Source organism: Panthera leo, chromosome C2 (genome assembly GCF_018350215.1).
Source record: "Panthera leo isolate Ple1 chromosome C2, P.leo_Ple1_pat1.1, whole genome shotgun sequence".
Lineage (NCBI taxonomy): Eukaryota > Metazoa > Chordata > Mammalia > Carnivora > Felidae > Panthera > Panthera leo.
In genome coordinates this window covers 74,591,988-74,619,164 of record NC_056687.1, presented here as the reverse complement: position 1 = coordinate 74,619,164, position 27,177 = coordinate 74,591,988, and the positions used below count along the sequence as shown (strand labels likewise).

Sequence of the window (27,177 nt, the reverse complement as noted above, 5' to 3'; positions counted from 1 at the left end):
GGGAGAGAATTAAATTTCTTTAGCATTAGCAGTTAGCATAAAGGTACTAACCTTTAGGTCTGGCTTTCTGATGGCTCTATTTATGATGTCCTCCTCATCTGTAATGAGAGGGTGGTCAGGAGTGACACCAAACGTGCTGTTTAATGATGACAAGTAGATCCACATTACCTTTTTCCATGAGCAAGTGTGGAATTCATCCTGAGGAAATAGACACCAAAACCCCATGAAGTTGAGAGAAGTCATCAAGCTAAAATTCAACCTGAGAAACATCATTTTCATATAATCCTGTAAGTTTATGGACTTAATAAACATTCTACACAAAGTTGCATGCCCATGAAAGCTGGTAGATATAAAGACTTGAAGGAAAAAAAAACCCTATGGTCATTTATTGAGGAATCTGGGTGTGAATATGAGGCAATGGCATATATAACAAAACTCAAGAGGAGGGAGGTAAATTCTTAGCAAAGAGCCAATTTCTTGCTATAACCTTCAAATCCATGAGGCCACAGTCAGATGCAAAACTTTACAAACAAACAAGCACTCAAAAGGGTCTGTAGGTCCCTGAGGTTGAGGACACCAGGTCAATTAAACCATCTCAGGGTTTCTAGGCTTAACTTCAATTCTACCTCTTCCAGGAAAGCCCCTGTGATACTGTCTTGCCAGGGGGGAGGAGGGTCTACCACTATACTCACTCCAAAAGATCCTAGCTGCCCCTCTCTTGTGCTCCTAATCACTTTCTGCCATGTATTCTCCTTGTTTGTCTAGACCATCTGAAAGGTAGGAACCATGTATTATTGTCTCATATATCCCCATCCATTTGGTGAACTGTGACCTGCCCAGTGAGAGTGAATGGATGTTTTTACATGCCTGAATGTGTGGATTGAAGGTGCCCAGGGGTAAGTGTCAAAAGGTTAGCACAGGTGGGTTCAAGGCGGCACCTTCCTGCATGACCCTAACTGAAGCCACTTCCTTCACATTCACTGCCGATTTCATCAGAGAATAAAACTAGAGTGAGCAGCACTGGGTTAAGTAACAGGTACCACAATGGTCCCTTAGAGACTGATGTGATAATAACTGTGGTTATTATCTGAATGGGTAAATGCTATGCATAAAAGCCACTAGGACACCTGGTACACCTCAGGAGCGAGGAACGACAGACAGTAAGGGAAGTCAAGCCTGGGAAACAATTTAATGCCAAGGAATATAGGTCAGAGCTGGGAATTGTCTCCACCACACCCACATTTGCCAAGAAGAGTATCCCAGCTGACGTTGCAAAAGGACAGAAAGGAGAAGATATGTTGTTGTTTGGAGCTAATCTCTTACAATGATTCTCCTCCAGAGAAGCCCTCCTCCATGCCTTTGCTCCTTCAGCTTCCTTAGCCTGGAAAACACTTCCTCCTCTACTCTCTTTAAGCTTTCACAGGGCTAGATCCAAGCATCCTGTAGGACCCAGCTCAAAATTCACATCATGAGAACTGTTCTAATTTCTCTTGGTGATATTTCCCCTAAACTATAAGGTTACTTGAAATTCTTACCACATTCTACCTCATTGCATTCCTCTTTACCTGCCCACCTTATCACTCCTCTTGGACTGTGGGCAGGGACTGTGCTTGATGGGTATCTGTGCTCAGCCAGATCTAACACAGCTTCTGAGAGACAGACAGAGACTGAGACAGAGGAAGACAGAGAGGTAGGGTGGAGGAGCAAGAGGGGAAAGCAAGGCAAAGGATGCGGGGAATAAAGGGGGGTAAGATGAGGGAAGAGAAGGAAAGGAAAGAAGAAGGGAGGGGAGAGGAGAAGAAAGGGAGGGGAAAAACAACAGAAATTTAAGTTAATTCTAAAAATCAGTAAACTTGACTATTACCCTCATTTAAAAAAAAAAAGTCAAATTAAACCAGATTTGCATAGAGTTACCTTCAGAGCCCAAAAATGACTCAATTTCTAATGACTGAGCCACTGAACTTGGGCATATTCTACGTATTGCGAGATAGGCAACAACTCCATAGGACACACCTTGACATTGACATAGTTCACCATTATACGGCTACACCTTTGACCACTTATGATGTTGTTATGAGTGAGTTTCCTCTGAATATCAGATAATAATGAAAATAGCTAACATTTATTTAATACTTATGTTCCAGGCACTCTATCAGCGAGGCTCAGACAAGGCCAGTCTGGTATGAGTAGCAAGGCAAGAGGCAGGACCTGAAGCCAGGTCTTCCCACTCTAAGTCTTGGCTCCTTCCTCTTTGTTTCCACAAGTTGTCCATGGTTTCTGTGGCTTATGTATGAAAATTACCTTGAATTCTATACCATATAACAAATAGCATCCAGTTTCTCACAATCTCTGCTCTCTTGGCAGCAGAGAATCCGATTCCTAAAACCAAGCTGTCACTCTTTGGCCCTGTGTGACAGCAAACAGACCTCTAGACTATAATGCCTAAAAAGGGAATGGCAAAGGGAAGTTTTGGAGTTCTAGTGAACTCCCAAGCTCTTTGAGGCCCGTGCTAATCCAATGCGCAAACTGTATGCCTTAGACTGGGCAAGCATGAGACCAAAATTCATCTACAGGCCTCCATCTTATTATATAGCCTGTACCATAATTAAACCAAAGGTGTTTAGGTATCTGTGCCTTTAAGTTTATTTCTTACCCCCAAGCCCTATAACCCATAATTCTATATAATGCAAATTACAGTTCAATAGGTTAAGGAAGGATACTTTAGTGAGACCACCATTTTTCTTACAGTAAGGCAATAATATTGACTACTCTCTTGTTTATTACTATGTTAAAGACTCTGTAAAATCATTCATATTTTTAAAGAAATCTATCCAACTTTTTAAGAAAAAAAAAAAAGGCAAAGAAATGGAGGGAAAAGTGTGTCAGGGTGAGGTGGTCCCTCCAGGCAACATCATCCACGTCCCCTAGTTTTCAGTTTGGTGTTACCCAGAAACAAAAGAACACAGGCTCCTTCCTGAGCCTCAGTTGTGAACCATCTTGAAAATCATGGCAACTCTCTGAGCCGAATTTTTCTGCATCTGGCCAGTGGGGATGAGAATACCATATTTCATGGATGCTTGGAGGATTAAACGCAATAATACATAATGCATCTGGTCCAAGGGCTGGCCAGTAGCTGAGTGTAACAAATGCTCCTTGGCCTATGGCTCTGGGCCTCATTTTCTGCAGCATGTTGCTTCTGAGCTCTTTCTGTAAATAGGAACTTAATTTTCCCTTGGAAGAATTGTTGAGAGGCTCTGAGAATCTTCCAATTTATTTTTCCTTCTGAAAAAGAAACATTTTTACCCGGAAAGGGCTATTTCCTCTTTACCCCTGTTTCCCAGCTCTCTCAAGTAGGTAAAGATCCTTAAGAGACTTAACTGCACCTGAGGAGCCAACCACTTTAAATAACTGCTTTGTAATGCAAATAATCCAAACTATTTGCCAGGCCAATCTAGACTTTTAACACCTCAAGTCTCATTGAGGGGGCTTTACCTTCTCTTTATCAAAAGAGAATTAATCAGCTGAATTCTAAGAGCAGAATGTAAAATAATTCAAGAGCGCATTTCAAAGAACTGAATGTAACAGATGACCTCAGTTTGCCCTGGAAACAAAGGTATAGGGAGGAAAACCGGGCATTTTTGATTTCCTGTGGCCTTGCTCTTTCTGAACTTTGAAATGCCAGGCTAACTTTTCTAGTTGCACCAGGTGAGTGGCCTTGCTTATCTTCTTACAACCTTTTGTTATAAGCATCTTACCTGTTGGAATTTTAAAGTAGTGTAATGGTCACTTTAAGTTCACACCAACGCTGTGACTTACCTCCTTGTGTAGGAGTTTGCTATCCAAAATGTACTCCTGAGATTGCCTTAAGAATTTCTTCTTAAGTAACCCATTGCAAAGTTCCAAAAAGACACCAGCACTCCAGTACTTTTCACTTGGAGATGGATACATTGCAACGCTAAAAAGCATGAACTCTCTCACTAAGGTGAAGTGCTTAGAGGATTATGGATAGATAAAGCAATAATAACATTTCTCAAGTTATTTCTAAAACACCATGCTGCCTTTGCAGACCCATGACTTGGACAAAATACTGTTCTTTTTATATTTAAGTGGCCCTTTTTTCTTTCCTTTTCCTCCTGTTGGCCAGACCCACTGATACTCTTGACACCTTGACCTCATATTCCCAAAGTGGCTTAGCTGGAAAAAGTTGACATTGGCTAGAATGTAGGATTTAGTTATAAAACAGAGAAAGAAAGTTCTAAGCATTGGAAAAAATCTTACACAAAATTATTGTCTCAGTACTCCTGGAACATGTTGACCAAAAAAGGGGATGAGGTGGGGGGGGGGGGGGGGCGTGGACAAAGCAGGGAAGTTATATGACACAGCAAAGGCTGTGTCTGTATCTATGTCGATATCCTGAACAATTCAGCATACATTTTTGGAAAGACTGAGTGCTTTGTTTTTACGATCATTTTCTCAGGGAAGAGGGAGTAGTGAGTTAGCTGGCTCATCATCTGAAATATCTGGAGATGCAGCGTGTAGCAGAAAGTAACAAAAAGTTAAAGTTGGTTTTAAAAAGTGTGTAGTAACCAATGTCCAGGAAATGACTCCATGCCAGGCACAGATTCATCAAGGCACTTTACATGTATTTCTCATTGATTTCTCATGGTAATGAGGCAGATACTATTGTTAGCCACTCTTAACATATGAGGAAGAGGAAGTGGAGGCAGAGTAGAGGGTAAGTAACTCACCCAATATGGACTGATTCCATATGTTGAAGCCCTAGCCACCCCCCCCCCCCCCCCCCCCCCCACCGACTGCATTTGGAGATAGGGCTTTTAGGAAGTAATCTAGGTTAAGTGAGGTCATAAGAGTGAAGTCCTAATCCCATAGGGCTGGCGCCCTCATAAGAAGAGGAGGACACCAGACAGCTCTGTCTGCCACGTGAGAACAGAGAGAAGGCAGCTGGCCATGTGCAAGCCAGGAACAAAGACCTCACCAGATACTAACACTGCCAGCAACTTGATCTTGAACTTCCAGCTTCCAGAACTGTGAGAAAATAACTTTCTGTTGTTTAAGGCACCCAGTCTGTGGTGTGCTATTATGGCAGCCTGAGCTAATACATTGCTCAAAGTAGGTCAAGAGCAACACTGGGAATGAGACCCAGGCAGTCAGGCTCCAGACTCTACTCTTCAACTGTTTCATACTACTGCCTCTGTGGAGTCTTCTCACTAGCCAGGAGATAAAAAAATCTTCAGTTCCAACTCCAACTCTGTTCTCAATAGAAGTTTTTCTTTCACTGCTTACAGCTATGGGACCCCGAGCTCTTCCCTGAACTTCTCTATGCTTCTATCTGTAAAGGGGGAAAAAATGATCTCTACCAGAATAGACCAAATGAGGCAACATATATGCAACTGTAAATCACAATACAAATGGTCCTGTGTTAGTAATCAAAACAGTATGGTACTGGCACAAAAAATAGACACAGAGATGAATGGAACAGAATAGAAAACCCAGAAATAAACCCACAATTATATGGCCAATTAGTCTTCGACAAAGGAAGAAAGAATATGCAATGAGTAAGACCGTCTCTCAAATGGTGCTGGCAAAACTGGAGAGCAACACGCAAAAGAAGGAAACTGGACCACTTTCTTACACCATACACAAAAATAAACTCAAAATGGATTGAGGACCTAAATGTGAGACCTGATACCATAAAAATCCTAGAAGAGAGCATAGGCAGCAATTTCTCTGACATCAACTGTAGCAACATTTTTTCTAGATATGTCTCCTGAGGCAAGAGAAATAAAAGCAGAAATAAACTATTAGGACTATGTCAAAATAAAAAGTTTCTGCACAGCAAAGGAAATCATCAGCAAAACTACTGAATGGGAGAAGATATTTGCAAGTGACATATCCAATAAAGGGTTAGTATCCAAAATATATAGGGGTGCCTGGGTGGCTCAGTCTGTTAAGTGTCCAACTTCAGCTCAGGTCAGGATCTCATGGTTTGTGGGTTCGAGCCCCTGCATTGGGATCTGAGCAAAGAGCTCAAAGCCTGGGGCCTGTTTCAGATTCTGTGTCTGCCTCTCTCTCTGCCTCTCCCTCACTCTCTCTCTCTCTCTCTCTCTCTCAAAAATAAAATAATCATTAAAGAAAACATGCCAAAATATATAAAGAACTGGTACAACTCAACACCTAAAAAACAAATAATCCAATTTAAAAATGGGCAGAATAGGGGTACCTGGGTGGCTCATTTGGTTGAGTGCCCGACTTCCGCTCAGGTCATAATCTTGCAGCTCATGAGTTCAAGCCCCGCACCAGGCTCACTGGTGTCAGCCTGTAAGCACAGAGCCCACTTTGGATCCTCTGTCCCCCTCTCTCTGCCCCTTCCCCACTTGCGCTCTCCCAAAAATAATAAAATATTTTTAAAAAATAAAAAATAAAAATGGGCAGAATACATGAACAGACATTTCTTCAAAGAAGACATCCAGATAGAAAATAGACACATGAAAAGATGCTCATCATCACTCATCATCAGGGAAATGCAAATCAAAACTGCAATGGGATACCACCTCATACCTGTCAGAATGGCTAAAATTAAAAACACAAGAAACAACAGGTGTTGGTGAGGATGTGGTGGAAGGGGAACCCTCGTATGCTGTTGGTGGGAATGCAAACTGGTACAGCCACTGTGGAAAATAGTATGGAGATTCTTCAAAAAATTAAAAATAGAACTACCCTATGATCCAGTAATTCCACTATTGGGTGGAAAAAGATGCAAAAAATGAATTCAAAAGAATATATGTATCCCTAAGTTTATTGCAGCATTATTTCCAATAGCCAAATTATGGAAGCAGCCCAAGTGCCCATCGATTGATGAATGGATAAAGAAGATGTGGTATATTACACAATGGAATATTATTCAGCCATAAAAGAGAATGAAATCTTGCCACTTGCAAACCATGGGTTGAACTAGAGAGTACAATGTTAAGTGAAATAAGTCAAAGAAAGACAAATACCATATGATTTCATGCATGTGGAATTTAAGAAACAAACAACAAAAAAACACAAGCAAAGGCAGAAAGAGAGAGACAAACCAAGAAACAGACTTTTAACTATAGAGAACAAACTGATGGTTACCAGAGGGGAGGTGTGAGGGGAATGGGTGAAACAGGTGATGAGGATTAAAGAGTACGCTAAAAAAAATAAGTAAATACAAAGCCCTGTGTTATGAAGGATAATGGCTTAAAAACTATTTGTCATGACAGAATTATTTCTGAGGGGCGCCAGGGTGGCTCAGTCAGTTAAGCGTCTGACTCAGTTTTGGCTCAGGTCATGATCTCATGTCACAGTGAAGAGCTGTTTGGTATTCTCTGTCTCCCTCTCTCTCTCTGCCCCTCCCTCAATTGCTCTCTCTCTTTCTCTTAAAATAAATAAATAAGTATTTTAAAAAAAGAATCATTTTTGATAGGAGAGCCCACAGAATCTCAGGGCTTTCTGGCTAAATGTCTAAGGAAAAACCATTGAAATGGGAGCTGGGGGAATGAGACTCAGAAGCGGAATGTGTACCTGAAAGAAACATAATACTATCTTCTCTTACTTTCTCAACCATGAACCTTTCGTTTTAACATCTGTGTAAGATGTTGGTAGAAATCATGAGACCATTTATTACAGATTAAATTCAATTCATTTAATCAAATCAAATAAATATTGAGTACCTGCTGCAACTATGTTCTATATATTGTGGGGAATGGAAAGTAAGCCACAGTTACTGCCTTCTAAAAGCCTATAACCTAATAAAAGCAAAAACTATTAAAAAAAGGAAAGCAGCATGGTGGGAAAAAATTCTGGATTTGAGGGTCAGAAGACAGGTACAAGTGCTTTGTCCACACTATTCCCTTTTCCTGGACCATTTCCCATGTGTCCCTCCCTACCAGCCACCATCACCTTTTGACTCATCATCCTTTGGATCTCAAGAAAGCCGTCAGGCTTTCTTGACTTGGTCAGAACCCTATTTTATAATCCTACTATGACCATGAACCTTTCCTAAGTAGCACTTCTAGCAGTGGGATGTTTGCATTTATTTGTGTAGTGATCTAATGAATTTCATGAGGTCAAGAACTCTGATTTTACTAATTATTATATCCCACCCCCTGTCCATGAGCTACCACTGTGGCTGGCATACAACCTGTGCTCATCAAATTTATGAAGGAGGGAGGGAGGGAGAGAAGGAGAGAGGGAAAGCCCGACGGAGATTTACTAGGCTTAATAGCCTGCAAAGGTGGTCTCTATACCCTCATCTGTAAAATAGAGATAGACGATAATGCCCATTTCCCAGAGTCGTTATGGGAATTCTATGAAATTGTCAGTGAGATGCTGTTTTATAAAATGTGAAATGAATAGCATTTTAATACAAGGCAGATTGCAAAAAGCAGCCTGAGGTGAAAATATGGAGCTAAAAGAGAATGAAAGAAAGGTAATTAATTCCCTCCAGAATTGAGGCAGAGAATAGATCGATGGAAAAGGTGGTAGATGGCTGAGGAATGAGTAGATTTTAATAAATAGAGGTAGAACACCTACTTTCTATACTCTATAGAAAGTGCATGTGTGTGTGAGTGCATGTGTGTGTGTGTGTGCATGCATGTATGAGTTGACTCCTCACCAGAATGTCACTTTACAGGACGTGGAGTCCCACTTGCTTTGCTCATAGCTGTATTCCCAGTACCTGTAACAATGTCTGGCACATGATTGGTTCTCAGGAAGTGTTTACTGAATGAATGAATAATTGAATGAATGAAGAGGATAGAGAATATCAGAAGAAATGTTCCGAGTAAAAGCATAAACAAAATGTGTCTGGCTCCCTTAGAAAATGGTGTTGATGTGAGGCACATGGGCTTGGAGAGACGAGGCTACACAGGAGGAGGGAGAGATGAGGAAGGGATCCAGAACATGAGAACACAAGCACTGGGAGCTGATGGGCATCCTGGCAGGCTGGTGGGACGTGGGATGCATTTGCGTGGCTGATTTGCAGAATTTCTCAGTTTTCCAACTAAAGCCCCTAGCCCTGACATCTTTAGAGGGAACTGAAGGGAAAATGCTCCCCATTTACAACACCCTGATTCAGCCTAGTAACCAATCATCACATTCTCCTCTGCACATTATGAGTCTTTGACAACATGTGACAAAGGAAAAAACTACATCTGTAATTATAACAAAGATGAAAACTATGGAAATCATCAGGAGCATCTGAATTCAAAACACCAATGAATGTAAATTATGATATTTGCATAGAAATGTGGTAACCCTACAGATATTGGTTAAAATTCAGAAGTAGATGAATAATGAATAAAATGCCAGTTTTAAATTATAAAATAAAAGTGCAATTACTCTTACCTTTTTGGAAAAATCTCACCCTTAGACGTGCTTAATAAGAGATGGGGAACTGGAAATAAACTGAGTGCCAAGGACTTTCAGTCAGTACATCACATCCCCCCTCTTTTTTTTTAATGTTAAGAAATGACTACCTAATCAGTATCTGTGATAATGATCTGTAATCTTACCAGTGTGAGATTGATGATAAATACCAAGTACTGATTTTTTAATAACATGGAAAATAAATATACAACACATTTTCAGGTAGGAGTCTTCTTAGTCGTCCTTAATGCGAAGTCCTTACGGTCCAGCTATAGTAATACAATTCAAGTAAAAATGTTTAAGGTGTCATTTTAATGCAAATAAGCTAGCTGCACACTTATAAACTATTGGTGCCCAAAGCTCATTTTTATCTAAGGCTCAAATAGTAAGAATGTTTGATATAATTGAGTTCTTGTCTAATTACATAAAGACTAATTTAGAACCTCATTTATTTGGAGAGTCTCTCGCACAGCAAATCCATTTAAAATGACACATAAGAGGAGGTAATTAAAAATTAAAGTTGAAATCAAGATGAAAAAGGCAAGATTGAAGCTGGTTTCCAAGGCTTTGATTAGTTGTGGAGGGCAGTTGAATGGGGGAGGGGTTTAAAAGGCTTTGAAAGAGACAAAGGAAGAGGAGGAGGGGGAGGGCACACAGCTCCCTGAGGCACCAGAGCTTTGTAAAATTTTTCCAATATATATCCAGTTATGAAGTGGATCACATGCAACCAGGAAAGGTGACGTTATTGAGCATGGATAAATATTGAGGATTCCCAGGCACTGGATCTGTTCCCCAAGTTTCCTGTCCTGGAAAGGAATGCTCCTTGCTAATAAGGGGAGGACACAGCATCCAGATAAGCAGGGCAGCTTACATGTGGCACCTGCCTGTAGCATGCTCTTCTGTACAGCAAGCTCTCGGAGCTGCTTCAGCAATAATACACACACATAATCAAAATGGTCTGATCATGTATTTTATAGTTTGCAAAGGGCTTTTACATACATAATCTCACTTCCTCCTCACACCAACTCAGGAAAGAACAAGTACTTTCACTAAGCCTGTTTCACAAGTGGAGAAATTGAGGTCCTGAAAGGTCAGGTAACACATCTGAGGTATAACACATCCAAGGTGCTAGGACTAGAGGTCAAACGCCTTGACTCCAAATCCCAAACTGCATCATTACCTGTTGGTTGACACTTGATTTTTTTTTTTAATTTTTAATTTTATTTTATTAAAAAAATTTTTTTATTACGTTTCTTTATTTTTGAGAGGCAGAGAGAGACAGAACATGAGCGGGGGAGGGGCAGAGAGAGAGGGAGACACAGAATCCGAAGTAGGCTCCAGGCTCTGAGCTGTCAGCCCAGAGCCCGACGCGGGGCTCAAACCCATGAACCGTGAGATCATGACCTGAGCCACAGTTGGACACTCAACTGACTGAGCCACCCAGGCACTCCTTTAGTTTTATTTTAAAGAGAGAGAGGGGTGCCTCGTGGCTTAGTAGGTTAAGCATCTGACCCTTGATTTTGTCTCAGGTCATGATCGAGCCCATAACATTGGGATCATGACCTGAGCCAAAATCAAGAGTTAGATGCTCAACTGACTGAGCCACCCAGACGGCCTGACACTTATTTTTATTTCTAACATTCTTACTAGATCTTTCTTTCTCTTTTCTCCTCCTTCATTTTCCTTTTACCAACCGTACTCTCCGTTTCTTTCATTTTCCTCCCTTCCCTTGCCATTTTCTTGCTCATTTCCTCCCATTCCTATTTGTGCCTTGACTCTGCCAGCAATCTCAGAGGCTGCAGCTCAGCCAACCAGACATTCTCACATCTGAACAGTCTGGTGGTGCACTCAGAAAGGCAGAAAGCTTTTCTGTGTCTGAGGTTGTTTCCACTGCTGCAAGATCATTGCCCCCTGATAACCAGAGTGGAACTGGGGAGGCAGTACCTCAGCTATCACCTGTATTGTGGTTATAAGACTCACTGCTATCCTCTCCTCTTGCTGCATTAGAGTATTTATCTATCTATATCTATATCTATATCTATATCTATATCTATATCTATATCTATATCTATACAAAAGTTAACAGCCCAGCAGAAGTTGCCTTATCAAGAATTTTGTTGTCATTCTGGGTCATTTAGGTTGATGCATTGTTAGAAACGCTCACTAAAAGTCAGCCAGAAAAGTCAGCACAGTGTCCTCTGTGAGACTGTACTTTGACTCCCACCAATAGGAATATCTACTTCCACTTGTCAGCTACCACATCTTTATGGGATCCCTACCACATGCAGGAATTCAGGATGCAGCGGGTGGCAAGCTGGAAATGATCTCTTCCCTTGTGGAGCTGACAGTCCAGCAGGAACAGGAATGGCACACGTTGCCTAAGTGTAATGAGTGCCAGGAGGAATTGTTAGCTGAGCAAATTCAGGGAAACTCACCTAATACCAGGACCTTGAATTAGCAGACAGAGACAATGAGCTCAGGACAAGATGGTTGCATTTTTTACCCGAGCATATCTGCAGGATGCAACACAACCATGGCTCCTCCCCACGTCTCCTGGTCCCTTCCTGCAGAGTTGTTCCAGGGGGACTAGGATAGGTATGACACATCAGGACAGGGGAAAGGAGCCATGTGAATTTTGCAGTGTGTAGCCTACTCAGCTACCTCACATTACCCATTGTTTGTACCTATTAAGATGGTTATTCAGGCTGTAATATTCATAAAACTCACAAGTTTAAAAGGAATGCCCTGTGAAGTCGGCCTTTTTAATGAGATCCCACCATACATAAATTATTGAGTTCTTGGTAAATAAAACACAAGGCTGTGATGGAACTTGCCATGTGCACATCTTCTCACAGCCATCCTGTAACGAGATGTCCAGGAAAAGAAAGGGCCGCCAAGTACAAAGCCAGATACACACTTACTGTTGTCCTCAGCAACACGACATCTGCCTCTTGCAAGGAACACGGGACACAGTTTGCCCACACGTGCCAAGCAGGTCTCCAGTAAAACACCAAGGGGAGGATCCCAAATGAGAAGATGGATCCAGCAAGACAGAGGGTTTTCCGGCAGCCTTGAGTCCGGTAGCCAAATAGCTCCTGGAGAAGAACCAAAGTGAGCCCAAATATTGGTTATGCACAACAAACAGCAAATGAACCAATTGGGATTTTGGTATAAAACTGGGGCAGAGACTGAAGTAGTTGAGGAAAGACTGAGAACATGGAGAAGGATCTCTGACAAAGGATCCCAAGCCTCCAGGAAGTCGCCATCAAACTGTGAAACTCCCTTTCTATAATTTGAGCACCTGACTACCCTGTGTCGCGCACAATGCTAGATGATATGTTATCTTGTTTAAGTCTTGCCAGCGGCCCCTGAATGGGATAAGATTACCCTCATTCATAAACGATGAGGCTGAGCTCAGCAAGACCTGGCCAAGGCCACCGAGCTAGGAAGTTCTGCTTCCAAGATTCAAACCCAGGTCTGATCCACAGCCTTGACAGGCATGACCATGAGCCTTGTGACAGGAGGACCAGATGACCGCAGCAACAGATGATTCCCTTGGCTGGGACCAGCAGCTCCATGGGCAGGACAGAAACGAGCCTTGAGTATAGTGTCGGGATGTGATCAAAGTGTTTGACCCACAAGAGGAGGAATAACTAAGTGTCAAGTGGCTGTCAGGTGTTTAGGGTGGAGCTGTGCATTACCACCCTCCTCTCTTGTTCAGCAGCAAAAAGAATTTTACAGAGTCGGGGAAAATCCATAGAAACAACATGGGTTATTGAGCTCTTGCCATGAGCTGGGAGGGGATATGAGGCCCCGGATGATACAAATATGAACAAGAGTCTTATACCTCTAATAAAGTTATAATCTGGACAAACTTCCTCCTTTCAAGTAGAGCCTGGGACAGAATGGAAAACCAACCATCTGAAGTTTATGGCCTCAGTCCCACAGTTACATCACACAAAGTCATATGTATACTTTGCACTGATTATGATGGCCAAAAGTGTCGAGCATCTTGGTTAGCAGCACATTCTCTGGACCAAGGCACGTTGGATTCAAGGCCTAACTCTGCCACTTACTCGGTGTGACCTTGAGCAAGTTATTTAACCTCTCTCTTCCTCAGTTTGCCATCCGTAAGATGGGGGCGGTGATCATACCCACTTCCCAGGGCTGTGGTGAAAATTAAATGGGTTACTAGGGGTAAGTGCATTTACCGCTGCTGCTGCTTATGCTGCTGCTGCTGCTGCTACCATCTGACCATCTGCCCAGAAGTAGACCCGAAATTCTACCCCTTAGTCTATTGGCATTTAGATCTAAGGATTCCTAGTGTCAATGGCTCTGCCCCTGCTCGGATTGCCTGTTAGGATAACAAGGATGCTGGAACTTGCAACTTTAAATCAGCCATCTTCTCTGACTCACCTGATAGAGATTGCATTATCAGAAAAGATTGCATTATCAGATCGTTGGCTGAAAGCTGCTTTCATGTGTAATTTTCGGGTGCCTTCCTCTTATTAGCAAGCAGTGAATGCAGGTGCTGGCTGACTGCCTTAGGTATTGTCCACATTTGGCATGCCTTTGATGAAACATTCACATTAACTCAGAAACATAAGCTCTTGGCTGATTTTGTAAACTAGAATGTCTATCTTGAAATGAATCCTCTTTTGTCCCAAACTCCAGCTTTTGCTCTCCAACTGCCAAATCTGGAATCGTTCTGTCCCCTCATGATTCCTGAAGCAATGCTTCTTTGAGCTCACACTGAGCAGGATCCCAATCCTAAATCCCATACCTGTCCTAAGTCCATCCCATCTAATTTTCCCATGTACTTTTTTATGTTCCTATACTTTGGAATAGGTCAACTTTCTAATCAATGACCCAGAAATTGTATCATATTTTATGAAGGCTATATTTAAAAGCTTCTTTATATTGTCAGTCAATTGAGCTACCCCCTCCATGTAATATGTCTGAGTTATGGCAATTCTAGAAGCACAAATCTCCCCGTTAGCATGCATTCTTTTACAGGCTATGCAATGAGAGCCCTCTATAGTTTCCAAAGTAAATTCATGTTCATTATCATAATAATGTAAGCAGGAATTATTATCTTTAATTTCCAGCTAAGAAAACTGAAGTTTAAAGTTATTATATGTAATAGATATTATTAGCAACTATTATTGGTAACAATAGCAGCAGCTAATATTTTTTGAGTACTTCAAAGTCCTTCACAAAGCACTTTCCACCTACTCTCCCATTTAGTTGAAAAAGAAGACAAAATAAGTTTCTCAAAGCGGTAAAGTTCATCAGTAACTCAAAACTAGACCTCCAGTCTAGACCTTTGCAGCATGGGAGGATAATGTAAGTTGGTCATTGCCATTCTAAGGACCTTTTTCACTCTGTCTTGAATTTCAGTTCAATTTAAATAAATAAATTTTAAGGGTCCACCAAAGAGCAGACATGTGCTACACACAGAGATGAATAAGACAATGACTCTACGGGCACCTGGGTGGTTCAGTCAGTTAAGCAACTGACTTCAGCTCAGGTCATGATCTCACGGTTCATGGGTTCGAGCCCCACATCGGGCTCTGCGCTGACAGCTCAGAGCCTGGAACCTGCTTCTGATTCTGTGTGTGTCTCTCTCTGCCCCTCCCCCACTTGTGCTTTGTCTCTCTCTCTCAAAAATAAATAAAATGTAAAAAAAAAAAAGTAAAAAAAAAAAAAAAAAGACAATGATTCTACTACCAAGGAGGTCATTAGCTTAATGGGAAGAGAGTCACATAAATGATAAGAACAAACAAGGTTAGAGCAATAAAAGGGTTATATAGAGGGATGACTATATAAATTGTCCTCTGAATTGGGTGCTATTAATAAGAACGCTGGAACAACAGAACAGAAGTAAACAGTCAGGCCAGGTGAATATCCCCTAGTTATACCAGAGTGTTGCTTTATTTTTATTTTTTTACTTGAGAGAGAGAGCGTGCAAGCAGGAAAAAGTGGTAGAGGGAGAGAGAGAAAGAGAGAGAGAGAGAGAGAGAGAGAGAGAATCCAAAGGAAGCTCCATACTGTCAGCACAGAGCCCAATATGGGGTTCAATCCCATGACCCTGGAATCATGACATGAGCGGAAATCAGGAGTTGGATGCTCAACTGACTGAGCCACCCAGGTACCCCCAGAGCATTGCTTTAAAAGCTTACCTGCTCTCAGTTCTGTGGACACTACAACATCAGTTCATAGCTCATGGCCAATAATCCATTGGTAGTAGAAAGGCTGGAATAATGTGGACAAGGAGTGTTCAATTATTGCTTACTAAAGTGAGTTGAAGGGTGGGAGGGAGGGGTGGGTGGGTGATGGGTATTGAGGAGGACACCTTTTGGGATGAGCACTGGGTGTTGTATGGAAACCAATTTGACAATAAATTCATATATTGAAAAAAAATAAAGTGAGTTGAATTGTACTGACTTGAGTTGTACTGACTGCAAATTACATTAAAGGGACATTAACAGATACTGGCTTTAAAAATGCAAAAATTAGCATGGTACTGTTTTTTATGATCCCGTAGCGGTTTATTTCCTATGCCATGGAGTGCCTTCCATGTCCCTGAAAATGCTTGAGGGAACCATCCCTGCCACTCTGCACTCCCCCCACCCTTACCTCCCACAAAGGGAATCAATCAGCCAAAAAAAAAAAAAAAAAAGAATATTGAGAAAATGTCAAAAGACTATTACACTCATGGCAGTCAAGATGCATTATGAAATAGCACATTGTCCCTTTCTTCCTCTCCCTTTCTACCCACAGATTCTTCTGTTCTCTCTGTCCCTGAAGATCTAGGTCTTTTGCATTCCTACGGGCTTAAACTTTGGCTTCCAAGTGTCCAGATCTTCTTCCCTGCAGAACCCCTATACTCAAAAAGTCAAACTTATGCTCCCCAAAGCAATGATTTCAACTACCTTAGCCAACAGAACCCCTTAAAAATCTATAGACCCTGTCCCCAGAAAAATACACACAGATGCAGATAAATAATCTTCTCCAAATAGATTCAGGGAGTTCCCACAGTCTGGATAAAACCTGACCTACAAGGTTTATAAGGCTGAATCAAGACTGATCTTTCCAGAGGTTATACTCTGTACTTGTACTTAGGGTTTGACACTAGGTGAGCACTTAATGATTGTAGAGATGTGAAGACAATACTCCTGGAAATGCACACGAGAAGGTGATGAGAGCAGGACATTGGCTGACTTCAAGAAGCCTTGTAGGGTAATGTCATCATCTGGGGGCTCACCAGGTCCTGAGAGTGGCTCTAAGCCCTCTAGTCCCAGAGACTGCTAGCAGAACACCTCTCTCCAGGAAGATTCAAGTTCACCAGGTCCCAGAAATTGGTCAGAATGGGAGAATGAGATGTATGTGACAGTCACACGACGAGATGAATATATGGGTAGGTATTAAGACTTTGTTCTCTTCCCAACACCACCATTTTCAGTGTGATTGTCCCGCCAGGGGGGCCGTATGCCAGCATAGTGCTTAAAACGGGCTAAGGACTCTTCTCTGACCATCTCCCACCCTGACTGACATGCCTTCTTTGAACATATTAATTAATTCAATCAAATTACACTCAAATCCCATTAGCCTGGGAGCCATTTATTCTCTGTAAGACAATTTTGCATTTCTTTACTGGCTTCATTAAATATTTGAAAGTGTAAGTGATTTTTTTTTTTATCTCCCTTAAGATAAACTTTTTCCCTTATTTCCAAATTTGGGATGTGAAGAGAATGTTTCACTGTAATTTTCATGCAACTACAACAAACTATGCTACATGAATGCAATTTACATCACTGCTTATCCCAACCACCAACCCTACCCTATTCCAGTTTTCACCTCAGTAGTTTCTTGCTTGACACCCTTTCATGCAGAAGAATGACTTCCCCAGGCTCCCCTAAGTTCATTTGACTTCTAGATTGAAGCGAGATGCTCTCAACCTGAATTGACCTAATCCGGAAATCTTAAACTGGAGGCTCAAGAAGAATGGCCTGTCGACAGGTTACTTGCCAGCCTGGTAAGCATTTCTTAAAACTTTATGTTAGTCCCCCAGTCACTTTCACATAAAAATTCTGACTTCTATCTTTTCTTTAAAATAAATCAGAAATTGGGGCGCCTGGGTGGCTCAGTCAGTTAAGTGACCAACTTCAGCTCAGGTCATGATCTCATGGTCTGTGGGTTCGAGCCCTGCATCAGGCTCTGTGCTGACAGCTCAGAGCGTGGAGCCTGCTTCAGATTCTGTGTCTCCCTCTCTCTCTGCCCCTCCCCTGCTCCTGCTCTGTCTTTCTTTCCTTCAAAAATAAACATTAAAAAAAAATTTTTTTAATAAATCAGAAATTGTGACAGCACTGTACCCACATTGTACCCAGCACTGGAAGAATCAGCTGGAGAGCACCAAATAACCCAGGAACTATCCCAACACCATCCAGTGGGAGACAGGGTAAGGCACTGCAGTACATTCATACAATGGGATCTTACACAGCACTTCAGACAAATCAACTCCAGCAACACCCCACAGTATGGCTGACTCCCAGTGACATAACTAGGAAGTGACAAAAGTCAGTGCAAACAACTACATCAGTAAAAAGAACATTTTTAAAAAGTTAAAAGCAATGAAACTCAAATGTATTTTTGGGATACACTTAAATAAAAGAAAGTTACATCGAAAGGGAAGTGAGGAATTGATGAAGACATGATATAGGACAATGGTTACCCCTAGAGGCAAGGTGGGGCCACATTATGCAATGTAGACTATCATCAAGGTCCTAGCTTTGTTGGGGTGATGGGGTCATCACGTTATTATAAAAAACCGATGGAAAGGCTGAGATAACACAACACAACATAGACAAGTAATGAGAGGGTCTTGGACCATGGTCCCTGCCATGTTTTCTCCTTTCCCCAACACTGAGACCATATGTCAGATTCACTTCTCATTTCCTACTGGGCCTGCTCGTCTGAGCTACAACCTCACCCTGTAGGCCGGTGATTCTCAACTAGGAGTGATTCTGTCCCCAGGTGACATTTAGCAATAGCTGGAGAGCTTTTTGGTCACTCTCAACTGAGTGAGAGGTGCTACTGACATAGCTTCTGGGGCCAGGAATATTCCAGGAATATTGTTAAATATCCCATAACGCAGTTGACATCCTACAGTGCAGAGGACACCGTTGCCCCTCAACCTCCACAGCAAAAACTTATCTGGCCTCAAACAATGCTGAGGTTGACAAACCACATAGGTATTTGAGTCCCCCCCACCTAACTAACCTAAGCAGGTCTCTAGGTCCCAGTACCTACCATGTCCTCCTCAGCACCCGGAGGAGAGCTAGAGGATTTTGATACTGAAATCGATGGTAAAGAAGGATTTGCACTTCATGCCAAGTGGTCACTCAAGACCCATAATGGACTCAGCAGCCCATTTGCAGATGAGGAAACTGAGGTGCTAAGAGAGAATGCAAATTGCCCTGTGGTCGGCACCTGCCACCCTCCCCAAACAGAGCCACTCTCCTGCCACCTCATTCTGTGCTGCCATGCCAGCCACAGTCACAGAGCCCTTTCCTGCCTCGGGGTCTTCCCATGGCTGGCTACCCCTCATCTGTTTAAGCCTCCTTTAAGTGTGTCCGTCTCAGAGGGGCAGTAGCTAATGTCCTATATAATGATAAGCCCCTGATCTCACCCACCCTTTATATTTTTTTTACCATTTTCACAATGTGTACTTGGAATTTTTTGCTTGCTTCTCTAACTCCCTCCTTTCCAGCTCCCACAAGATTTTGAGTTCTATCAGTTTAGGATCCTTTCCAGTTTGTCTCCTCCAGTATGGTTTACCCAGCATCTGGCACATTATCTGCATGTAGTAGGCACTCAGTAAATACATGCTAAATGGATGAATAAGTGAGTGATTGTGCTAAAGGAAAGAGGGAAGGAAGGAAGGAAGGAAGGGAGGGAGGGAGGGAGGAAGGAAGGGAGGTCTGGAAGGTAATGAACCCTTACTCTTCTTGTTCCTAGCCCAAGTTTAACTGTAGCCTCTTCTCTGACCCTTTAAAAATTAAACCATTCCATGGTGGGGGGCATAGAGGGGAGAGGAGGAATCATAAACAACCCCAAGATACTGCCCTGCCTTTTGTCATTAGGAAATGTTAACTAGTTTCACTTGCATTACACTCACATCAATCTCTAAGGCTGGCTTTCTTAAACAAGTGCTTTCAGGGGAACCTGGGTGGCTCAGTCCCTTAAGCACCCAACTTCCGAGGCTCAGGTCATGATCTCAAGGTTTGTGAGTTTGAGCCCCTTATTGGGCTCTGTGCTGACAGCTGGGAACCTGGAACCTGCTTCGGATTCTGTGTCTCCATCTCTCTCTCTGCTCCTCCCCTGCTCATGTTCTCTCTCTCTCTCTCTCTCTCTCTCTCTCTCTCTCTCTCAAAAATAAATAAACATTAAAAAAATAAAATAAACAAGTGCTTTCATTTTTCTTTTTCCATCTTTTTGTCTGTCTCTGGGGGTTGAAAAGATGCTAAAGATAAGACTGAGTTTTACAGACTCCTTACCTTCCACAGAGGCAAACCAACATCTTGGGGTGTGAACAACAAACTGATTTGGGCATCTGCTGCCCAGGCTCCTGCTCTGGACCAAAAGGTGTGTGCACAATTACCTGTGAGTGAGCTATGATAATTTCACAGGTTTGGAAATTACTTTACAAAAAAAATTATTTTTGAAATAGATAAAGAGATATCACTATACTAACTAAAAAAATGACTTTAGAAATAAAGAAAGATATCACTACTTAAGAGCTGAATCACATTTTCCATTAACAATGTTGACATCCATTGAGTCATGGCAAGTGTGAGCCTTGAGGGGACCCTTTGGGGATCTAAGTGACCTGGCTGCCATTCACTGTCCTCTGACAGACAGCTGGAATGTCAATTTCATTCCCAGCTCTGGAATCTCACTTCTCTCTCATTCCTAGTTTTGGAATGTCATCTCTCTTGCCAATGACTCCCAGTTCTCTTGCCAAAGCATTACCTCACACAACTGCTATGGCAAACAGTGGAATGACTCCTGTGTTAGGTGTCAGGCCCCAGAATGGAGGAACTCATCATAGAAATGTTTAGCTGCTACCTCCCAGCATAAAGTCTTCAAGTGTCTTTGCTCAAGTTCAACTCAAATTGCCTACCATGTCTAAGGCCATGGGTAAAGTAGGTCTGCTGAGTATAAATTCCCCACCCTCCAGGGGCTGACAAGGGAGATAATGAATTAAATCAATTAATAATTAATTAATTAAAATATACCTCTGAGCAGAAAACAGTAAGCGCCATCTGAAAAACACTGGGAGAAAAATGCCATGAGGTTCAAGTGGTAAGGCGATCCCACTAAGATGATAATTAAGAAGTCATTCCAGGACCTTTGTTCCTTGAGGTTGGACTTGGAGAGAATTGTTGGAATTTCAATACTCAGGAAAGGAGGGTAGGAGAAGAGGCATTCCATGTGGAGGAACCAGCCTTGAGCAAAAGATACGGAGTGTGAAAACGGAGTGTATTTCAGGACAAGATGTTAGTTTAAGGTGTAACAAGTCAGTGTACTGTGGGGTTACAATTAACCTAGTCATGTCAGGCCAGATAATTCACTTTGGGATGGGACTCTGGGAATCAGGGATGTGTATTCCACTCCAGCTAGCTGGTGGCCAAATGTTGCTGAACACTTAAAATCTACACCTCCATTTTTGCCCCTCCCCAACCAGCAAGTGGACCTCTCCTGGATTCCCTAAAAGGGGGTGTCCTTAGGCCAAGTCAGGGGAAGAGGCTGCTGCCCATGGCCTTTCTAGCTGGGCAGCAATCTTGTTACGGAAACAAAAAGAACAGACATGTGTGGGACATCAGTGTCCTTCAGTTAATCAGGGTTTCTTCTTCTCAGCCCAGGATGCTGCCAGCCTGGGCTGTGGAAACTCCTCTTTGTGACACCAGTTGGCTGGCAGAAAAGCAAAGTGTTCCAGCCATCAGTGGCAGACAGGGTGGTAACAACCTGCCCCGTCAATAATTGTCCACCTTGCGTGGCTGAAGCTCATGAAAACATAGTTTGTGTAAATAATTTCTATTATGTCCCAGTCACCCTAAATATATATTTTTCCACATTCTGATTTTTAAACATTTTTTTTTTAAGTTTATTTCAATTTATCTTGATAGAGAGCATGAGGGGAGGGATGGAGAGAGAGAGAGACAGAATACCAAGCAGTCTCCGTGCTGTCAGTGAAAAGCCCAATGCAGGGCTGGAACTCACAAACCATGAGATCATGACCCGAACTGAAATCAAGAGATGGACACAGACTGAGCCCCCCCAGGCACCCCCGCATTCTGATTTAATCATCAAAACTCTATAACAAAGTTAATTTCAGCGGTGGGAGAGAAATAAGGAAGGCAAGGTTCAAAGAAGTCAAAGAATGTAACTTTCGTCAGCCTTCTGATAGATAACAGAGTCAGGTACTTCTTACTTAACACGGCCCCCCTCCCCCACCCCACCACGCTCCCCCCCCCCCCACCCCAGCTGCTTCTCAGCTGTCTGACATCGTCATCTGGCAGGTGTCATGGGGGACAGGGCTTAACTCTTGCTAATTGCTCACATTTGAGCTATTTGACATAATTGAGGTGCTGCTCAGACACGTTCTTAGGTTCCCCTCAAACAGGTTTTCACAAGCTTCAAACTGAGGAGAGAGGGGAACTAGGCAAGAGGGACTCCACCCGGCAACCAGATGGTGGTTTCTGCCAGCAACATCCTAATCTTCTGGTCTGGCAATCTTGGGCAAGAGGCATATTCTAGGTTCTCGTGTGGTGCTCAAATTAAAATGTTTCTGGTGACACCTGAGTGACGTGAGACAAAGCACAGACAGGTCTGTATGTAGGGCTGCCATCCTGTCAGGGCAGTCTCCTCACTGAACAGTGTAAACACCCAAGACTGGGCAGAGCAGGGGAAAAAGCCACGTGTAAGAAGCACCAAATACTTGAAGTCAAGACCTGGCTTTGCCACTTACTAGTTTTATCATCTGGAAATCATTGTCCCACTTAAAAGTTAAGAACACTAATGCCTCCCTCACAAAACTGTTAGGACACTGAAATGGAATAGCAGTGGTTGGAAGCATTATTCAAAACTAGGCTGTTGTTATTGTGAGGGCGATTAGACTTAAGGTTAATTGTTAAACCCTCAGGGGCGCCCCAACATATCTGGCCCCTCCTTATCATTGAGATTTTGGCTTCCTTGACCACATGGTCTCAGGAAGTCACCCAATCACTCTGTAGCACATCATCCTATTTTAAACCTCCACAAGCCCTTTATCCCCATTTGATTGATTTATTTATTTATTTATTTATTTATTTATTTTTGTGATCTGTTCCTGGCAATTTTCCACAAGAGCAGAACTTCTGTCTGTCTTTTTCATTGCGGGATCCCTGGCACAGAGTAGAACAGTTCCCAGCACATGATAGGCCCACAAATACTGTTTGAGTGCACAAATGGATCCAATTATATTGTAATTTCTTAGATTGGAATATTTTTAGACTGGTAAACAGAAAAGCCAAAAATGGTAATCATAGACTATTACAACCTGATGAATCACAGCAAACACCAGTCAAATATTTTCAGGGAAGAAAGCTGAGATATTTTTTTTTTAATGTTTATTTATTTTGAGAGAGAGAGCACGATGGTGAGAGGTGCAGAGAGAGAAGGAAAGATAGAATCCCAAGCAGGCTCCATGCTATTATTGCAGAGCCCAACTCTCTGTGAGATCATGACCCGTGAGATCATGACTTGAGCCGAAATCAAGAGTCAGATGCTTAACCAACTGAGTCACCTAGGTGCCTCAGGAAGCTGAGATCTTAAGAGACTTCTTAAACCAAGGCATATAGAAAGCCTAGGAAAAGCAATGATCTCCTTCCAAAGTCAGTCGGACTCCTACTCTTTGATCAATAGACAACTGATCTGGATAATAAATTATATTCCCAAGTATTGTTATATGTCTTTCTCCCCAGGTATGATTATTTGTCACTTACCATAAGATTTTAGAAAAGATCAGAGATGACCCGATCCTGTATTTCTTTCACAATATGGAACTCCCACACCTCCAATGAAGCAAACTCTACTTCCTGGGGAAGGCTGTTCCATTTTCAGATAACCCTACTAATAATTACACCATGTGCCAGACATTGAGCTGGGGCCCAGGTGTACTCTGAGCTCCCTCCCACTTAACACACACGCCCCCAGAAAACACTGCCCTTTCAACCAGAACAGCTCCATTTCTACCTGTTCAAACAACATAAAATCAATATAAATATATTGATTGTATCTATGTATACACATATATACATATATATCTACATACATATATATATGACTAACCAAGGGCCTGTGTAGATAAAAATCATTCTAGAAGCATTATATTACCTAGCTTTCTCATTGAGAGGGCCACTACTTTCCATGTAGTGGAAATGAACAGAAAGCATGTGAGAGAACAATGATTACCACCCGTTTTTATAATGAGGAACCCTTGCTTCACATTGTTGGTGAGAGAGAAATTGTCAAGACCGCTTTGGAAGGCACTTTGGCATCACATAGTATGGTTAAAGATATGCACACTGTGTGATATCCTTTATACAAGGAAAATTCAAAGCTGGAAACAATCTAAAAGTCCACCAACAATAAAATTAACTTTTTAAAGAATATTTATTTATTTTTTAGAGAGAGAGAGAGAAAGAGACAGAGTGTGAGCAGGGAACGGGCAGAGAGAGAAGGAGACACAGAATCTGAAGCAGGCTCCAGGCTCTGAGCTGCCAGCACAGAGCCCAACGCAGGGCTTGAACCTACGAACTGTAAAATCATGACCTTAGCCAAAGTCGGAAGCTTAAATGACTGAGCCACTCAAGCGCCCCAAAATTAACTTTTTAAAAAGTAAAGTCTTACAATGCTATATTCTGACACCCTGACAATGAATAAACTACAGTTTTGTGCAGCAACGTGGATACATCTCACCAATATAATAAGCTGAAGAAGCAAAATACAAAAGAAGATGATCAGTATGATTTCAGTCATCTGAACCTTTAAAATACTGTTATGCGATGCAGACATAGTTAGAAAAAAACATTTTAAAAGGCAAGAAAATGATAATTATACAAGCCAAGTGAGAGGTTACTTCTGCATGGGGGTTGGAGGGACAATAGAGATGGGTCCTTGTTAGGGCAGACCCCAGGAGAATCTCTGGAGGGCTAGTGGTGTTCCATTTTCTGACTCAGGCAACGGCCATATGGGTTTTGAATTATTATTAAAGTGGTTGTATATATTTTTTCACACTCATATGACATTTCAAAAAAAATGCCATACACTCTCAAATGACTGAGTTCTACTTTTGCTTATAGACATTACACCAATGCTTGTTGGACCCAAAGCAATAAGTTTAACTCTCATCAAGGGTCAGAGCCCACAATTTCGCAACCACTGGTGTAGGAAAAAAAAAAAAAAAGACTGGCTTGGAGATGGGGTTCTCGTCTGAACTGCGGTCCTCTACAACAATCCCTTTTCCCTCTCTGGGCCTCAGTTTCTCCATCTGTCAGAGAGAGGTTTGGATTATATGATCTCCTGAATCCCTCTAAATTTAGATACCTGTAAGTACTGTAACAATAAGAACTTCCCCGATACTAAGTATGTGACAGCTTGCATTCCCCTCATAGGTGCCCCTCTAAGGTCATAAATTCCTTCTACGGAGATGCCTATTTCCACTTCAAAGCTGCCCACGTGGCCCTCACTCAAGCTCCATCATTTGAAAGAAAAATAGAAGATGGTTTTTGTTGCACTATTTGTGCACATTGGTGCCAACATACCATGCAGACCACCTGCTGGAGAACTCAGCCCTCTGGGAAAGGGTGTGTGCCACGTGCAGGAAGCCCCATGCTTGGCTCGGAGAAAGGGGGCTATCATGTCACAGGGTGACTCCCTGACCACTGCTCCAGATTCACCAACCGAGCAACAGCATTCCCCAGGGTGACAAGACAACTTGATTCATTTCCATAACTGGCAGTCAGAACTGAGCACAGCCTCGGGGAAGGTTTCTCGCGATTCAGTAAGAGGTCACCGTCAAGCCATGATGCATGATTCTGGTTTTGACTGACAGAAAAGGGACTTCCTAACCTGCTGAGGAATTTCAAGCAAATGGACAGATGTGGCAAAAGGCGAAATTAGGGTAAGTAATAGGGAAATGAGTAACTTGGTAAGAATGGAAAATTGTTTGGGAGAATAGTGGGACATAAAGGAGACCAGAATATCTACCTTTTTCTAGTATCCTGGGATGTCACACCCAACTGATACAGAGTAATTCGGGACACTAAATGCTGGGCCAGATATTTGTGACATCATCTCGGGAGGCGTTATGCTTTTATTAATACAGAAGCGGGGCTGGATCCCACAACCCTGGGATCATGACCTGAGCTGAAATTAAGGGTCAGATGCTTAACTGACTGAGCTGTCCAAGCAACCCCCCAAGCTCACTTTAAAGATCAGAAAACAAAAATACCAATGAAAACTTGACATTCCCACAACGCAGAGATCACCACAATTAACAACTTACTGCATATATGTTGTTTCTTTTACCAAAATGAAACCATACTGTAAATGCTCTTATACAGTCTGCTTTTTTCATTCACTGGCCTCCATTTTTTCCAGGTCAGTGATTTTTTTATCTCAACCAATACCCAAACCATATTCAAATTTCACAATATCACACTAATGCTCCCCTCTAACTCGTTTTTCTAAAATGGTTAGGCATTATTCTATTTCTTAACCTAGATGATGGTTAATAAATGTTCACCTTATAATTATCCACTGATCTGTACAAAAGTATTTGTGCATTTTATATAGATATAATATATAATATTAATATATATAAGAATATATTTCACAATAAAAGAGGGGAAAAGTTATACACTCTTATATGAATATCAGTATACTTTTGCTCGTTCTTTTTAAATCAAGTTCTTTCCCTATCTCATAATAGTCATTCTGCAAGAGTTCAAATACTAATAGCTACACTCCCACTAATTTCAAAAACAGCAGACAAATGACCTAAACTTCAGCTGCTTTTATTTTAATGGGTATATAGTTTTTAGAAATAATAGCATTTGTCCCACCAGGGATGGTGAAAAAAGATCCAAGTTTTTGTTTATAAAGAACTTAATCATTTCACAATATGTACGTATATCAAATCATTGCATGGAACACCTTGATCTTACACAATGTTATATGTAATCTCATCTCAATAAAGCTGTGAAACAATAAAGTCTATGAGTCAGAAAGAAATAGAAACTTAATTTTTGTTTTGTTATTTTGCATTCTAATAAAAACTTCGGTAACTTTGAAGTCGATTTAACTCTAACTTAAACAAAAGAAAGGATTCCCTCAGTACAGTGCTCCCACATCTTTTCCATAATTATATGGAAAATGACACCCACAGTAAAATGACAATATTCGCACAGTGCAGATCAGGTAAATAGATGAGGCTACTTAAAACTAGAGAGGATCAATATCTCAACAGTCCTGCAAGAACCCCTGTACTCTATCTCTAGCACCCTAGTGCCATTCATGGCACACCAGTTGGGTAGCCTTGCCTTATCCTATATTTATGGCGAAGCAATGCCTTTGTCTTCTCTTATTTCCCTTAGTCTAATCAGTCATATCAGGCAAAATAGCACCTAAACTGAGTAGGTCATATAACTACTCACA

At 41.9% G+C, this 27,177-nt stretch overlaps 1 protein-coding gene across 1 annotated transcript in view; it reads right to left on the bottom strand.

Annotated features, from left to right (window-relative positions):
- The window catches only part of LOC122198822 (probable cation-transporting ATPase 13A4), a 147,966-nt gene that overhangs the window by 73,761 nt on the left and 47,028 nt on the right, over positions 1-27,177 (bottom strand). The window contains exons 4-5 of the mRNA XM_042903637.1: positions 12,336-12,509; positions 52-198 (exon numbers count right to left, since the gene is read on the bottom strand). Of these exons, the coding sequence (XP_042759571.1) occupies positions 52-198; positions 12,336-12,509 (321 nt within the window). The remainder of the gene's footprint in view (positions 1-51; positions 199-12,335; positions 12,510-27,177) is intronic.